The 17,023-nt window shown below is 42.9% G+C and overlaps 1 protein-coding gene across 1 annotated transcript; it reads left to right on the top strand.

The window, feature by feature from the left end:
* The first annotated feature begins 387 nt into the window (after positions 1-387).
* KCTD5 (potassium channel tetramerization domain containing 5) lies at positions 388-16,654 on the top strand. Its single transcript, XM_058157146.1, has 6 exons — positions 388-750; positions 3,526-3,634; positions 4,219-4,310; positions 4,570-4,665; positions 12,899-13,024; positions 15,332-16,654. The coding sequence occupies exons 1-6, from the start codon at positions 481-483 to the stop codon at positions 15,359-15,361; spliced, it is 723 nt and encodes a 240-aa protein (XP_058013129.1). The 5' UTR covers positions 388-480; the 3' UTR covers positions 15,362-16,654.
* The last annotated feature ends 369 nt before the right edge of the window (positions 16,655-17,023 follow it).

Below are 17,023 nucleotides of genomic sequence, written 5' to 3'. Positions count from 1 at the left end.
GATCTTCCCGGGTATTGATGTTAGCCTGACTGGTCCGTAGTTTCCTGGGTCTGTTCCACACCCCCCCCCGCCCTTCTTTTTGGAAGATGGGAACCACGTCGGTTCTCTTCCAATCTCCTGATGTGACAGGATTTTCGAAAGTTGCGGTGCAGTGGTTCTGAGATGACATCTGCCGCTCCTTCTCAACTCTTTTGCCCTCCATCCCAGGATTCCCAAGCCCTCCGCTGCTCGAGCAGTTCCTGCCCCGGCCGCCTCCGCGCCTCCTTCGCTCGAGGCCGCTTCCAGCCGTGCGAGGGAGAAGAAGGCCGGACCAGTCGGCAGCCGGAAGACCCGCCTCTCCAGCAGGAGCGGAAGCGAGGGGGCGGACGCCCCGCCCCTTCCTCGCTCGGGGCCCTGCGCAGGCGCGCTCGCGGCTGTCGGGGGCGCGGCTGGCTCGGCGGGGAGGCCTTTCGCGGGGGGACCTTCCGGCGCCGGGCCAGGATGGCGACGGACGGTCCCTGCGAGCTCCCGGCGCCGCCGGCGGGCGGGCTGAGCCTGGGCCGGCCTCCCTCGGCGCCCTTCCGCCGATGCAGCCCTTCCAGGGGCGCCGCCCCGTCGAGCGGCGGGCCTCCCGCGGCGCTGCCCGGGAAATGGGTCCGTCTGAACGTGGGCGGCACCTGCTTCCTCACCACCCGGCAGACGCTCTGCAGGGACCCCAAGAGCTTCCTCTTCCGCCTCTGCCAGGCCGACCCCGACCTCGACTCCGACAAGGTGGGGCCCCCGGGCGGCCCTCGAGGTCCCCGCCTGTGTCTGACACCGGCCGCTCTTGCTTTAATGGCGCGCGTTTTCTTCCTTTCTTTCCCGTCTTCTCGGAGGATCTCCCTCCCCTCCACCTCGACACGAAGCCCCGTTTAGGGAGCGTTCCCGGCCGTAAAATAGACCAAGGGACGTGGAGGGAGGACAGGCGGCTGCCAACGGCCTCCTTGTACTTTCCCAGTCCGAGGAAAAGTTTCCACCTTGCAGCCGCCCTTCCAGGCTGAGCCGCTAGCCCAGCTCCTTTGCGGGCGCTGGAGAGATTACAGTCCAAATCCATCAGAGCAAAGTTGAGTCAAACCTTTGGGGGAGCCTCTCTGCTGCCCTCGGAGCTTAGCACCAGGAATTCTTCAGGACCATTTTCAGCCCCCGCAAATCAAGGGTGTTGAATCTGATCTTTTAAATCCCGGCTCCTCTCCTTCCTCAGTTCTTAAACTGGAATGTAACCAGGTGAAACAAAGGATAAAGGATGCCGAGAGGCAAGCAGCTCTAGGGAAGCCTTCCTCTCCCCAGTGCGTAAGGGCTCTGTGGGTCACTGCTGTCAGTTACCTTACCCAGCCATTGGAAAGCTTTCTCTCGTGCCCAATGCCCTGCTCTTCCCTCTGCAGCGTTGGATGGTAAATATAAAAAGGACCATTGGCTCTGCCCCTGTGATTCTGGACAAGTGGAAATTACTGAATGTGTTCTTTGTTGCTCCTTTTATGGGGACATCCGAACCGGATTCGTACTTAAATATTTTGTCGCCTAGATTCAGCCTGTGCTGCTCATAGGTGAGGTACTCCTCGTTTTGTGCAGCATTACAGAAGATCTGTCAGACCCTGATGAACCAATGTCCCTCAATGCCTTCTTTGTAACTATTCTTTGGTTCTATTTTAATCTGTATTTTTTTTCTGCTTCCCATGCTGCAGCTTCTTACAAGCCAGTCACTTTTCCCTTCTGGAAAAGACAGATGCATGCTAGAAATTAAGCAGTTCAGTCTTTTCTCTGCTGCCTGTCATCATCTTGCCATCTCTCTAGTCAGTGGGCCACTTAAGCCTTCTCTGTTGATGCACCTGGTTGTAGAATATTGTCCTTTTCTTTTTCCCATGTTTTGCCTGGTTCCTGATGGTATTCAGGCAGGAACATGACCTGGCTTAGCAGGTCCATAAATATGATATATTTTAATTATTGGAACTTGTTTATCATTTGCCTGGATGGGTCTTTGTCAACATCTTTCCCCCCTAAAATGTGATGCTTCTTCCTCTTTCTTCTTCCATTAAGTCATTTCTGATTTTAGGAGACTGACTGGACAAGTCCCTGCAGTTTTCTTGGCAAGGTTTTATAGAAGTGGCGTGCCATTGCCTCCTTCCCAGGGCTAATAACTAGGCCTAGGTCAACCAGCTGGCTTTGTGCTCATGGAGAGAATAGAATTCATGGTCTCTCTGCGCTACACACTTATTAAGTATGCTCATTTCTTTTGCATTCTTCCTGAGTGTGAGTTCCCTCCCTATGTTGGGCTGGAGGACGTACGGAACCAGAGGTAATCCTTAGCCTCAGAACATCCTTCCCGCTACTAACCTTTTGCTAGAAATTAAAAAGCCTCTACTTGCTGGGTTTTTGGCCTAATGGTAAAGATGGGTTATCTTGATTGGAGGATTTAGCATTTGTTTTTGTTTTTGCTGGACTATATCTATATCTGGTATTGATTGATAGTAGTTGTAAAAAGTCCAGACTCTCTGGAATTGTTGTGTGCATGCAGATGTTCGTATAAATAAAATAATTATTCAATTTATATGACTGTCTGTATAAATTCCCAATTAGAGATGGCAAATAATAGAATACCTCAATTGGAAAATTGTGACAAAGCAGTAAGTATATTATGAACATACAAAAGACTGCCAGGGCCTCTGGAATTTGACTCCTTCCAACCCTTCTTAGATATCATTGGAATGCCAGAGGAAGCTGAGAAAAGACGGCCAGTTTGGTTATGGAACTTGAGCTATTGGCTTTGCTTGGAGATGATCCACTTCCAGATGATCTTTTTAGTACAAATGGTGAACCTTAGATTTTCTGTGAAAAATGAAATTCTGCCAGAGCCTGCTCTGTTCATTTAATCGAATAAGGAGGCAAAAGCTCTTCTGCTTTTCCTGATTTTACTAAGAATGGTTAATACTGCTTGAGAACATATTTCACTTCGTTGTTGAGGATGAATTTTTCTTATTAATGGCATATTAATAATCCCTCATACCTGTTTCTTAAGTACTCCTATCTGGATGTTCTCAGTTGCAGGAAAAGATCACAGACTGCACTTCTTCTAAGGCTGTGCTACATTTTTCTGTCCCCCCCCACTCCTATTTCCTTTACTTGCTTTTCCTTCTTAACTAAATGGAACTTTATTAAATATTATTTGGATAAACATACTTCCCTTTTTCCTAGTGATTAATTTGCATAATAATAATTAGAATAATAATCTACCATAAGCATGAGCCACATCCTATCAAAATTTGAAGTTCTTCTTCAGAATGGCAAAATTGATGTCTGCCTCATGAGGTAGTCCAGACAAAAAGCCCATCCAGATGAACTAATTTTACTTTAACATGAAGTTATATTAACAGAAACTTGCAAATCTGAAAGTACATCTCTCTCACCGACATCATTTGTTTTATTGTTAAAATTTAGAAAGCTGCTTACAGAACTGATTGCTGGAAAACCAGGATGTGTACAGACTAAATAAAATTTATTTCTTTTAATTAGGACGAAACAGGTGCCTATTTAATAGACAGAGATCCAACCTATTTTGGACCGGTACTGAACTATCTCCGACATGGAAAACTGGTTATCAATAAAGACCTGGCAGAGGAAGGTACGTTTTGCAGTTCAGGAAAACTATCCTGAAATTCATTGGTTCCAAAAATTAGTTTTCAAATTGCTTCATTTGGAAAGCAGTTGCATGATTATTTGCACAGGCTGGCTGGTCTTAGCACCTCAACTTGTAGTGGCCTCTTTTTCTGGGCTTGAAATTTTGAAAAATAAACTGGTCCTGGCATTTAAATCTTGTAAAATAACAGTTCTTCCAAACAATAAAAAGTAGGAATAAAGAAGAACTAGATTTATACAAGCAGACCTAAGTCTCCTTTTGTAAGGCTAGGCAGCCTTACAAATATGCTCTCCCCTTCAAAGTCCCCTTCCTTCAGCTGGAATATTTCTAATTATAATATAGTTGAAGAAACGGAAAGGAATGTTGTGGCATGTAGACTATTGCCCTTTTCCACCTGTTTGGGCTCTGTTGTCCTTGTGTTCCACGGCCACTCTTGAAAGTGGGAAGAGAGGTAGTACAGGTAGCAGTTTGTGGCCTGGGCTTTCACTGCCTCTTAGGGATGGCAGTAACAAACATTCATTGCCACCAGAATTCAGTTTTATCTTTTGTAATTTGGTTTCCTTTTCAAGGTGTGCTTGAAGAAGCTGAATTCTACAACATCACATCCTTAATTAAACTGGTGAAGGACAAAATAAGAGAAAGAGACAGTAAAATCTCACAGGTGGGACCCTCTTTGATTTCTGAGTAAGTGGTGTTTGGTTTGGGGCTCTTTCAGTATGTGAGATTTCCAGTCTGGAAGAGGAACGTGGCCTTTCCCAGCTCCAGCAGCATTTCTTCTCTCTTCTTGAGGCCGCTTTGACAGTCTTTGAGGCCAGTCCCACCAACGGGGGAGCTGTACCCATGACCTGGTGTGGGGGGGGCAGGATTCAGGAGAGCTCCTTTTCCTGCATTGATCCCAGCAGCCTTGTTCTCTGCTACAGGTGCCAGTCAAGCATGTTTACAGAGTGCTACAGTGCCAGGAAGAGGAGTTGACTCAGATGGTCTCCACCATGTCTGATGGCTGGAAATTTGAACAGGTAATGTAACCAGATTTCACTTCCTTTGCAGATAAAGGCCCAGTTGAGAGAAAGAGAGAGAGAGAGAGGGAGAAGTTTTATTGTATTGGTATATAAGGCACTGTAATATTGTGCAGGTAGTCCTCAACTTACAATGGTTTAATGACCATTCAAAGTTACAACACCACTGAAAAAAGTGATTTATGACTTTTTCACATTTATGACTGCTGCAGCATCTCCAATGGTCATGTGAACAAAATTCAGGCATTTGTCAGCCGACTCATATTTATGACACTGGTGATTTCCTTTTGAGACCTTCTGACAAGAAAGTCAATGGGGAGGCCAGATTCCCTTAACAGCTGTGTTACTAACTTAACAATTGCAGTGATTCCCTTAACAACTGTGACAGGAAAGGTCATAAAATGGAGCAGAACTGACTTAACACCTGTCTTGCTTAGCCACAGAAATTTTGGGCTCCATTTTGATCGTAAGTGGAGGATTATCTGTATTACGTTATTATCAATAGCAAGTATAGATTAGTAATAGCAATATCCCTTCAGTAATAATATCTGTGTTACCCTGTTTCCCCCAAAATAAGGCTTCCCCTGATAATAAGCCCAATCGGGCTTTTGAGCGTATGGCAATAAGGCCAAGTGCTTATTTCAGATTTTAAAAAAATATAAGACAAGGTCTTATTTTTGGGGAAGCATGGTATTAAGTAATGCCAAATTAAGTAATAATCTGCAATTAATGTGTCAGTTACTTTAATGTGCTTCAGTGGTGGAGAGTTCACAGCTGCACTTTCAGTCACCCGCCCATCTCTCTTATAGGAAGGCCAATACTATCATTCCTGCCTTGAGAGACAGGTAGAGGTTCCTTAACTAGGTCCAGCAAGATAATCCATGAAGTGGGGGACAACCTCTGGCTCTTCTCTAACTCCCTTTGCCTCTGGTTTGTTTTTGGAAGGAGCCCCCTCCCCCTTGTTTTCGTACATAGCTGAGAGCCTCCTGTTATGGTGCCTCTGAAGAAAACTTCATTTTTGAATGTGATATTGCTGCTCCTTTGGGGGTGGGGGTGGTAATTTTTTTGTTTCCTCTTCCTTTTCTGCGAATTTATGGTTCATTTCTGAACAGGGTTCTTGTTTAAAACAGTATCCTGTTTTCCTTTATAATTCTGGTGATCTCTTGAAACCAGCGGTCACTTTCCTGACTTGCAACATGTACTGGATTCTAGCTGGATCTCTGAGTTTTTCTTCTTCTTTTAGTAATCCCTCAATGATTTGGAAGATTTGACCACCTTGACTTTTTTTTCAGGTTTCTTTTGATAGTCCCTCATTTTTAGAGATTAGTTACTGCAAACAAGTGTGATTGAATTGGTGTGCTCCTTGTCTTCATCATTCATCAGTTCATATCCAGTGTTTCTCCTCAAAGGGGCCTCTGGTGGCTCAGCAGACTAAGTCTGTCTGTTATTAACACAGCTGCTTGCAATTACTGCAAGTTCCAGGCCCAAGGTTGACTCAGCCTTCCATCCTTTATAAGGTAGGTAAAATGAGGACCCAGATTGTTGGGGGCAATAAAAGTTGACTTTGTATATAATATACAAATGGATGAAGACTATTGCTTGACACAGTGTAAGCCGCCCTGAGTCTTTGGAGAAGGGCGGGATATAAATAAAAAAAAAAAAAAGAACACTCCATGATTTTTTTACTGTTTTAAAGTAAATCCAATAAAACTAATTAAATTACTATTAACTAATTTGAACTGAAAAAAATCTGGCCAAAGAAAAAAAAAACTTTTCTTCCTAAAGAGAAAGAACCAGGGTTGAACTCTCAAGTGAGTTCATTCTACTTGCTCTGTCCTTGCATTATTGCCTTTCATCGATCATCATTGTTATCATTGATTCAATAATACTTTCATCTTACTGCATTCAGGGTCCCACATTGCCATTCAGGAAACTCCCAGGCATAAATGGGAAAAGAAGAGCCCTCTATGCTCTTCCTCTCCAGTAGCTGCTCTTCAGGTTAGCACTGCTACTATAGATCACAGTTGTGTTTTAATTTTTGTATATGTCTTTTTAACTTGGCTGTAAACTGCCCTGAGTCTTCGGAGAAGGGCGGTATAGAAATGTAAATAATAAATAAATAAATGAATAAACATGCAGTCATTGGATGGCTGCTGATTATTACCAGCATAGTTATTACTTGTTGACATACTTAATAACTGCAAAACATGTTTTTTTTTTGCTCCAATAAAAACATCTTTAATATACAAATTAGACAAAAATGGGACAATCTTGCTTCACTCCCTTTTTGGATAGGAATAGGTTTAGTTTTATAATTTATAATTACCTTAACTCACCTTAACTGGGTATTTTAATGCAGTGATATTATCTATTTAAGAAAGCAGTGACCAATCAATGTGGCTAATTTCCTCCAAAATCTTCCACACGGTATAAGACTGCCTTCAGAAAGGCAGTGGCTCAGTGGCTAAACGCAGAGCTTGTCAATCGAAAGGTCGGCAGTTCAGCGGTTTGAATCCTTAGTGCCCCGTAACGGGCTGAGCTCGTTACTTGTCCCAGCTTCTGCCAACTTAGCAGTTCAAAAGCACATAAAAATTCAAGTTGAAAAATAGGGTGGTGGGAAGGTAACAGCATTCCGTGTGTCTTTGGCATTTAGTCATGCCCGCCCCATGACCACGGAGACATCTTTGGAGAGCGCTGGCCTTTTGGCTTTGAAATGGAGATGAGCATCCACCTCCCAGAGTCGGGAACAACTAGCACATATGTGCAAGGGGAACCTTTACCTTTACCTTTTAGCCCCCATGAAGGGCAGCTGTGTGAAGAAATCTTTGGGAATCTTTGAGAAGATTTCTTGGCTGGGAGGATATAATATTATGCTATGGTCCATTGTTGAATGACCTGGTCTGAACCTTGCCTGCTTTGAGGCCAGGATGTTTTTGGAAAGCTTTGAGTCAGAAAGTTTATAATATGAAAAACTGATATTTAAGCTACTGATTGCAGATGAGAGGCTGGTAGGATGATAGTTTATAGGATAAGACTGATCTCCTGTTTTGTCCATGGGAAGAAAGATGGAATTAAGCCCAATTTTGGATCTGGAAAGAGTTATTTGTGGAGATGAAGAGAGGAGCTAGCAGAGGTGGGGTTGGATTTTGGAAATTCTGGTATAATTGTTTCTGCTGAGAGATTTGTCTTTTTTCCAATTGAAAACTGTTTTTGATGTTTTATACGTGAGATGCGTCATTGAGGAAGGGTAGCAAAACTGAAGGATGTCTTGAATAAATGGCTATAATGTCCATCCCAAGAATGAGCAGAGATTAAATTATTGTTGTCAGGTGAGTTATAGCTAGCTGAAGATCAGGAAATGAGATGCTAGAATAGGCAGTGATTTTTCTTTGCTTAGCCCAAGGTCTTTATTGCATAATTTTGTTTCTTCTCCTTTATAAACTTCTTGAAGCTCTTTTTTTTTAGCATGGATTTTTCAGGGTTGTGATATATATGAGCATATCTGTCCCGGATAATTCCCAGGGACTTTCCTGGCAAACCAGGGTTTCGGTCAGGCTGATGCAACCTGTAGCGGAGAAAGGCCACATTGAAAAGCATCTGGTCCCAGAGGAATCCCTGCTGCATGGATCAGCTGCTTGGTGGTTAGTGGAGCAGCTGGAGCTGGTATGTGTGTGTGTGTGTGAGAGAGAGAGAGAGAGATTGTGGGGGCGAGATCCTGCGTTCAGGATCACAACGGCAATGGGGGTGAATTTATTTTCTTCCATTTATTTTACTTAGTTATCAAATTTGGAAACAGCTGATCTCCCTCACAGAGGGGCTCTGGATAGTGTATAAATAAAATATTAAAACATTAAAAACCAGTATGCAAAATTTAAAAAGAGGCAAGGTTGATTATAATTCAGTTAATTGGAAGCGGGCTGGTGGTGCTTTCAGGGTGCCAGTCAGCTCCACCTCCATCTGCTCCTCTGTGCTCCCCAAGCAAGAGAGCAGAGCCATCTTTCCAAACCTTTCCAAACGGAGAGGGGGCCCTGCCTCATCGGGGGGGGGGGGGGAGTGTTCCATAGGGTGGGGCATCGACTGACTCCACCAGTCAGAATTCTTTAACTGACCGTCCTCCCGCCCTGGGTGGGATGAGCTAGTGAACTGGGCGGAAGATGGTTCCAGAGATAAGGTAGCCCCGCCCCCCTGCCATCTGGGTCTTTAAGGTCATAGCCAAAACCTGGCATTGGATCCAGAGCAAACTGGCATCCAGTGGAGCTGGGGCAGCAATGTTATTACATACTCTGTTCTTTGGGTGCCCAGTATTGCTCGTGCAGCCACATTTAGTACCAGCTGCTTCTGGATATTTTTCAGGACTGGGGATTATTACTTTTCCAGAAGCACTACTGGCTGCATGAAGCTGCTTGCCAAGCCACCTGTGGCTCCTGGGCCTCCCTTTGGTTTGAAAGAGGAGGAAAATGGGTTTGCTCAGGTTTTTGATGTTTCTGAGCAAAAGTGATAATTTGATGGAACATGGCAATTATTTTACCAGCTGTTGCCATTAATCTGCATGTTAGTATTTAATTTAGAATTTACAGGACGGATACTAAAAAAAAACATCAATAGAGATGGGAAAATTGTAATAAATATTTAGAATAGAATAGAATAGAATTTAGAATAGAATAGAATAGAATAGAATAGAATAGAATAGAATAGAATAGAATAGAATTTATTGGCTAAGTGTGATTGGACACTCAAGGAATTTGTCTTGGTGCATATGCTCTCAGTGTACATAAAAGAAAAGATTTAGAAAGGTTTGCTAAGAAAGTGCCCCTATATACTTACAGTGTCAGGAGGATATGACCCCAAAGGGCTGGGTGAGCCCTAATTGTAGGCAAAGTTCATGTTCTGGAACTCGGTCCACGAGGAAGTGGAGAAAAGGGGTAAATCTTATCTTTTTTTGCTCACTGCCTCAGGGATCTTCCCCTGTTTTGGGGATGATGAGCATGAGGAAATGAAAGCTTGTATTTCAGTCATTGGAGAGGAAGAGATTACAGGAGAGTAAACAGGCACATAAAAGAGAATACAGCCTTAGCATTGACTCTTTGCTCCGGTGGGTTGCGGGGAAGCCCTTAGGGTCATGCCAGTGTTAGATAGCAGCGCAAACCGGAGGAGAATTAACGAAGATTGGAGAATTGAGCTAACCTGTGGTTGGTTAGTATCTATTACAAAATCAGGCATAGGACAGAAACCTGAATAGCCACACTTAGACTTCCAAGTGATTGATCATTTGCATCTTACTAGACTAGATTAGTCGCAAATAATTGCCACTAGCAAGAGAGTCCTGGGGATGTTAAGCTTGGGTCTGTTGTACCAATATTATATTGGCAGATCTTACCAGGAGTAAGTAGTCCCTTGCTAATGGAAATGAAGAATAAAATAATTGTATATTAATACACAGTGCAAAGCTTATGGCCTCGAGACTAGTTCACCCTCTGGGTCACTGGACACGGATCCGTTAAGGATCTTTAGGGCAAAATTTAAAAGATATTAATTTTTAATGTCAAATTGCCATATCCTCCACCCATAACCCCCAATTTTAAATTCGGCATCTATAGACTTTTATGAAGACAAACTGATTAGTGAGAAACATGGATTATTATAACACTGAAAAAGAATCTTGTCATTCTAGCATTAGAAAAACACCAGCAAGTAATACTGTTGAGTTTTGAGATGTGGATGTTAAGTTTAGGGATCAAAATTCAGAACAATTGCTACTGCTTTTAAATTGGGATCATTTATTTTGAAAACACAAAAGAGACTGTGAATTTAGAAGGAGGGCAATAACTACCTGCATTGCCTCATAAATGCCCAAAAACAGACAAATGGTATAACTGTGCAGTGGCCACCATCACTCTTATTTATTTATTTATTTATTTATTTATTTATTTATTTATTTATTTATTTATTTAAAAATCAAATAAATAAATGAATAGAATAGAATAGAATAGAATAGAATAGAATAGAATAGAATAGAATAGAATAGAATAGAATAGAATAGGAATTTATTGGCCCAGTGTGATTGGACGCACAAGGAATTTGTCTTGGTACATATGCTATCAGTGTACATAAAAGAAAAGATACCTTCATCAAGGTACAACATTTACAACACAAATTATGGTCATAGGGTACAATTTAACCCTTAATGATAGCAACAAAAAGTTACAGTCATAAGTGGAAAGAGATTGGTGATGGAAACGATGAGAAGATTAATAGTAGTGTAGATTTAGTAAATAGTTTGACAGTGTTGAGGGAATTATTTGTTTAGCAGAGTGATGGCCTTTGGGAAAAAACTGTTCTTGTGTCTAGTTGTTCTGGTGTGCAGTGCTCTATAGCGTCGTTTTGAGGGTAGGAGTTGAAACAGTTTATGTCCAGGATGTGAGGGATCTGTAAATATTTTCACGGCCCTCTTCTTGATTCGTGCAGTATACAGGTCCTCAATGGAAGGCAGGTTGGTAGCAATTATTTTTTCTGCAGTTCTAATTATCCTCTGAAGTCTGTGTCTTTCTTGTTGGGTTGCAGAACCAAACCAGATAGTTATAGAGGTGCAAATGACAAACTCAATAATTCCTCTGTAGAACTGTATCAGCAGCTTCTTGGGCAGTTGGAGCTTTCTGAGTTGGCGCTGAAAGAACAGTCTTTGTTGTCCTTTTTTGATGATGTTTTTGATGTTAGCTGATTTTAGATCTCGTGATATAATAGAACCTAGAAATTTGAAGGTTTCTCCTGTTGATACTGTGTTGTCTAGTATTGTGAGAGGTGGAAGTATGGAAGGATTTCTTCTAAAGTCTACCACCATTTCTACAGTTTTGAGTGTGTTCAATTCCAGATTGTTTCGGTTGCACCACAAGGCTAGTCGTTCGACCTCTCGTCTATATGCGGATTCATCATTGTCTCGAATGAGACCAATCACTGTTGTGTCATCTGCGAACTTCAGTAGCTTAACAGATGGATCGTTGGAGATGCAGTCATTGGTATACAGAGAGAAGAGAAGTGGGGAGAGCACACAGCCTTGGGGGGCCCTTGTGCTAATTGTACAGGTATCTGATGTGATCCTGCTTAGCTTCACCTGCTGCTTCCTGTTTGTTAGAAAGTTTGTGATCCACTTACAAGTCTGTTCAGGTACCTGTAGCTGGTTTAGCATTAGTTAGAAGAGTGTCTGGTATTGAATGCTGAGCTAAAGTCTACAAAAGAGGACCCTTGCATAGGTCTTTGGAGATTCAAGATGTTGTAAGATGTAGTGCAGAGCCATATTAACAGCATAATCTGTTGATTTGCTCAGTATGCAAATTGCAAAGGTTTTTTTGCAAATTGCAAGAGGGTTATAGCCAATCTCAATCAAAGGAGCTTTAACCCATGGAGTTATGGGAGGCTGTATAAATTTGATCAATGGAGCTGTGTTAATCGTGATCAAATGAAGGTTTGTTCTTTATTTCTGGACTGTAACCAGGTTTAATGTAACAAAATTAACACTATATTAACTGCAAACCTAATGAGAAGACGGATTTTTGGAATTAGTTGGGAGAGTAACTGGAGGCTATACTTTGTACATTAAATGAGTCTGAAAGTCAAACCCAGCAAAGTTTGTTTTATAAACAAGCTTAATGACCGGTGAAGTCAGTTCTGCATCTTTCAATGAAAATGTCTCTTTTTTTTCTCTACTCTCCCAAGTTGAAGTGAATTCTGTTTTATGGCTTCTGCTCCAGCTGGAGCAAGCTAGCAGTCGGTTTCCATGGAATTCCTTCCTAGAAGACAAAACCCCAGAATAAAAGATTTCTAAGAAATTATCTTTTTGAGATTTAGTTTTGTTAAATAAACAAATGCTGTTTATTTCTACCTGGAGACCAGGGGCTTCAGTCTCAAGCCTACCTAAGTCTTCTTACTCTGGGCTTGGTTGCCAGAGCTTCCTCATGCTGTGGGTCTTCCTGTCCTTCAGAGTTCTAGAGATTTCACTGCTGCCTGAAAAGATCAGTTTGATAAAGATGGTATTTGAGGATCAAAGGAGAAACTAAATTTACCTAAGCTTGAATAAAATAAGGCCCCAAATGATGGCTCTGCCCTTCCTAGGGTCAAGAATAAAAAGAGAGAACTCCCCTCCAGCTAGTGGAGCCTTTGGGTGCTGTTGCTGTGCGATGTGAGGTTTCGGGCCCTTTGCAAGCAAGAGCAGCAACTAAGCCTCTCTTTCCTTTTCCAGCTAGTGAGTATCGGATCATCCTATAATTATGGGAACGAGGACCAGGCAGAATTCCTCTGCGTTGTCTCCAAGGAGCTGCACAACACGCCCTACGGCACAGCCAGTGAGCCCAGCGAGAAAGCAAAGGTGAGTCGTCTTGAGAAGAGGAGAGGAGCGCATAAAAGTTCGGCGCAGGGCTTTGTGGTTGCCAGGGGTCAGAGCAGGGGTCAGGTGCCCAGGCAGTTGGTCTTTTTGGACAACAAACACACCAGCGACTAAGAATTGTTAAGCTTTATTTTTAACCCAAGCAAACAGATTTAAAAGCCTAACATAAAAAGCATACATGCCAAGCAAGATGACACCCAAATCTCCGATAAGGAGCTCCTTAATAACAACCCCAGAGATACCCCTCCCCAAGGCTGGCCAATTTGCACCTCCCGTTGTGCAGGATTCTGGGTGGAAGCTCCCAGTTCAAAGGCTGGGCAGAGGTTTCTATGGAAGCCTGGCGCCATCACTTCATGGCTGCCGCTGTAGTCCTGAGGCAGTAGGACCTGACCTTGACCAGGAGGCACCTGATTCTGCGGCAGAACCAAAAATCTGAGCCTTTCACAGATGAGAAAACCTTTGCAGCTATATGACAGTTTCCCTCCCCCCCCCTCCTTTTTTTAGCAGACAAGAATGAAAAACAATCATGTTAGCTCAGAAGGAGCTTTAAACTTTTTCTTAATATGAAGGAGAAATCAAAATGTGCCAGTCAACTCAAAATATAATGGTATTCCACTCTATTACTACACTTCAATACTAATTCCTTGTAAGAAAGCAGCCTTGCCTCTGCCCACAGGTGGGGCCCTTCATGCCCATTGCAGTTTCAGATTCTGACCTGAGTTGGGGGCCTTCAGAATAAGTAGATTATATTTTGGAAAGGAAAGCTGAAGTAAACCCACCCGCCAATCCCACTACAGAAGAATTCTGTTTGCATCCCATGGCCTCTTCCGTGGGGGTGGGGGGTAGTTGAGTGCTGGGTGGAGCAGTGGGAGTAAATGTTGGTTTAATTAGCAAAGTTTCAATTTCTGGACAATGCCATTTGCATTTAAGCCCAAACTGGCTTGAAGGAGAATGGAAGAATCTTCAGAACTTGAATGGGCATCTGCCCATGGCACGTAGATCTGGCCTTCTCCTCTCCCAAAGGGGACCCACAGGAGGGCTGCCGTCAGGAACGCCAGACACTCTAGTTAAGAGGACCAGAGGGGTGCAGGTGGCTTTCCATTCTCAGGCAAGACAGAACCGGGCAAAGGTACTAGTTACGGGGGCTAAAAATTCAAGCTATTTCAAGATTGCAGAGTAGATTTTAAGGATATTTTACTTGCTTTTTATTACTATGACAGCCATAGTTTTACTTCGTGCCTTAACATGAAATGACTAAGTCATCTTCTAATTCTTCCGGAATAGAGTGATGGTGAGAACTGGAGAAGAATGAGTTCTATGCGCATTTTAGACACAAACTATAAAAAGCATTCCAGTGAAAAGTAAAACGTTCTCTCATTGAAACAGGTCAACAGTCTTGGTCTTTAAAATATGTGATTGGAAAATCTAGGGTTTTGCAGCACCTCACCAGTCCTAAGGCGTCACTTGATTGCTGGTTTTTCTAAGAATGTGTCAGAGTTATTGCGAAAAGATTTCTCAGATTGTAATACTTGCTGAGCCAAAAGCCAGCAAGGTGTCTCCATGTTCAATAGACATGTTGCATTTTTGCCATTATTGTTCATGTTCTGCCATCTTTGAGGAGCTCTAAGAAGCAGCTTAACGGCACCTGCGTTTCTTTTGAAAAGCAGCTTTTGCCTTTTAATAACATTTGTTAGCCTACAAAGATGCTCCCAGGCTCCTCCTATAATGTTAGATTAAGTGTGAAGGCAGTGGCCCAAGTGCCTCCTGCTGCTTCCCCTCCACCCCCCTCACAGTGTTGGCTCTTGTTTTTGTATTTCTACCTCCCTTAACTCCTAATACTGGGCACAAGTGGATTGAAGGATTATTATTCCAATTTTGGAGTAGCGCAAGGGCCAGGGACTCGGCTCCCAGACGGACAGGGACAAACCTTTTCAGTGCAGGGTTTCTCAGACACTTTCCCTCCAGTAGGGCTGGTGGTCAGACTGCTATGGGATAAAGGGCCCACAGATTATTAAAATAAGCTTTGTGTCACAAAGCGCCTCCAGTCGTTCTAGTCAACTACATCTTTCCTTGCAGAAGGTGGCGTTCCTGTGTCTTGGTGATAGGAGCTGCACAAACTGTTCATGGCTATGATATTTATGCTCAGTGGCTAAATGATGGTTTGCTGACTTTGTATTGGTCAGAGGCAGGGGTTTTCTTAGAATCAAGTAAATAATGTTTAGTATACAAATCCACTTGGAAGATTTTGTCAAATCTAATTTCTCCTATAATTCCTCCCCCCCCCCCCAGATTTTGCAGGAACGAGGTTCGAGAATGTAATTGCGTCACAGTATTGAATGCAGAAGATTGTTTTATTTGCATCACCATACAAAGAGGCTTGGCGCCAAGTGGAAGTCTCTTGTGCAGACAAGATGGATTTGTAACCTTTGAAAATGTTGTGCCCGGAGCAGGCCTGCGTTGCCTGCATCGTTCTGACCCCTGGTTGTGCAGATGGCGATTCCACGGAAGGACTCGGCTCTCCTCTCCGCTTCCGCCCTGTAGAGCTGCAGCACTTTCTCCAGTGCCGGCCAGAGGAAGCTGTGCTGGTTTGTGGGAAGCGATTGGGGGCTTAGTTATTGCAGGTGGTTAAAGGACAACTTATTGGTGCTACTCCAGTCCGTATACAGGCCTCTGTTACTAGCAGCCTCTGTGGACTTCTCCTACACATTCCTTTGCGGTTCTCATGTAAGAATGTTTTAGGGAATAAGTATTCCTCTGTCGGGATAAACGAAATACGTGTTTCTCTCCTCCCTGATTCCTCTCCCCTCTTCTCCTTGCTTCCTTTATTACCCAAAGGGGAGAAATCTCTTTTTGCCTGCATTTCTAGAGTTGGCCTTGATTGCTTGATTTTACCAACGTCAGCGTTCAGTTTGACTACACTTCAGGATTGAAGACCAGTTTTGTTTACAAACGATACATCTTGCCTTTCAAGTGCATGGCTGCCCACCATGTTTTTTGAAAATATCTCCAAATATTGATAGTGGCAAAGCTGAAGTTAGGCCTCAGATTTCAGTCTTAATGGCTGCTCGGTCCAGAGGGTCGGGAATGAAGATCTGTGTGCCTGAAAGCATAGAATTTATGCAGCAGAAAGTAGGAATTCTTCTGATTCTTAAACAGATGTTTACAGTTATTTCTATATTCTTATCTATGCAGTTCTTTCTAATGTTTTGGCAAATACTGTCAAAGCGAACCATAGTTTCATTAAGAGAAGCTTCTAATAAATGTGAAAAAATACAACTGGATCTTTTTAGAGCACTGTGTTGAAATGGAACCCTTGGCCTATTTCAGAATAGCTTAAAGAGGAATCGACTTCAAACTTCTCTTCGTTCCTTAGAGAGGAGCCCCTGCTTGTTTGAGACTTTAAAGCATCCAACCCATATTTTAAACTTTCATTAAACAACTTATGGAATACTTGTTTTATAATTTACACGTACTGTCTCAAACATATCTCGTCTGCTTGCATTTGGTAAAATCTTTGGGCCCAAAAGAACGGGCAAGTTGGCTACATTTTCTAGCCTTCCGTTTGGAGATGGCATTAAGCAGCACAGGTGATTTGCAAGGCTTTCTCAGTACTTTTGATTAAAGTGTAATTACATAGGACAACTGTACATACACATAGACTCTTTGAGGAGTCCATGTTTTACATCTTCAGTTTTTATATCTTATCGCCAGTTTTCCCCCTGAAAGAAGTATGGCTTTGAGAAATACTGAGAAACAGGTTTGTATATATGGCCATGCCTCTTGGAAAGGTTGCCACTGAACTGACCTTGGCTTTGTGGAACATTCTAGTAGACTGGCTTGAAAGACTATCAGTATATCTTCTCTCAAAGATGGTGCTTAGAATCATATCTGCCCAGCCATTTTGAACCCCTTGAAGTTACTAGTAATTAGCCAGCTCATTATCATTCAATGCCAGCCTGAAAGGGGACAGCAGCCAAGCTC

This window comes from Ahaetulla prasina, chromosome 14, assembly GCF_028640845.1.
Source record: "Ahaetulla prasina isolate Xishuangbanna chromosome 14, ASM2864084v1, whole genome shotgun sequence".
NCBI classification, from domain to species: Eukaryota; Metazoa; Chordata; class Lepidosauria; order Squamata; family Colubridae; genus Ahaetulla; species Ahaetulla prasina.
This window is presented reverse-complemented; position numbering and strand designations above follow the sequence as displayed.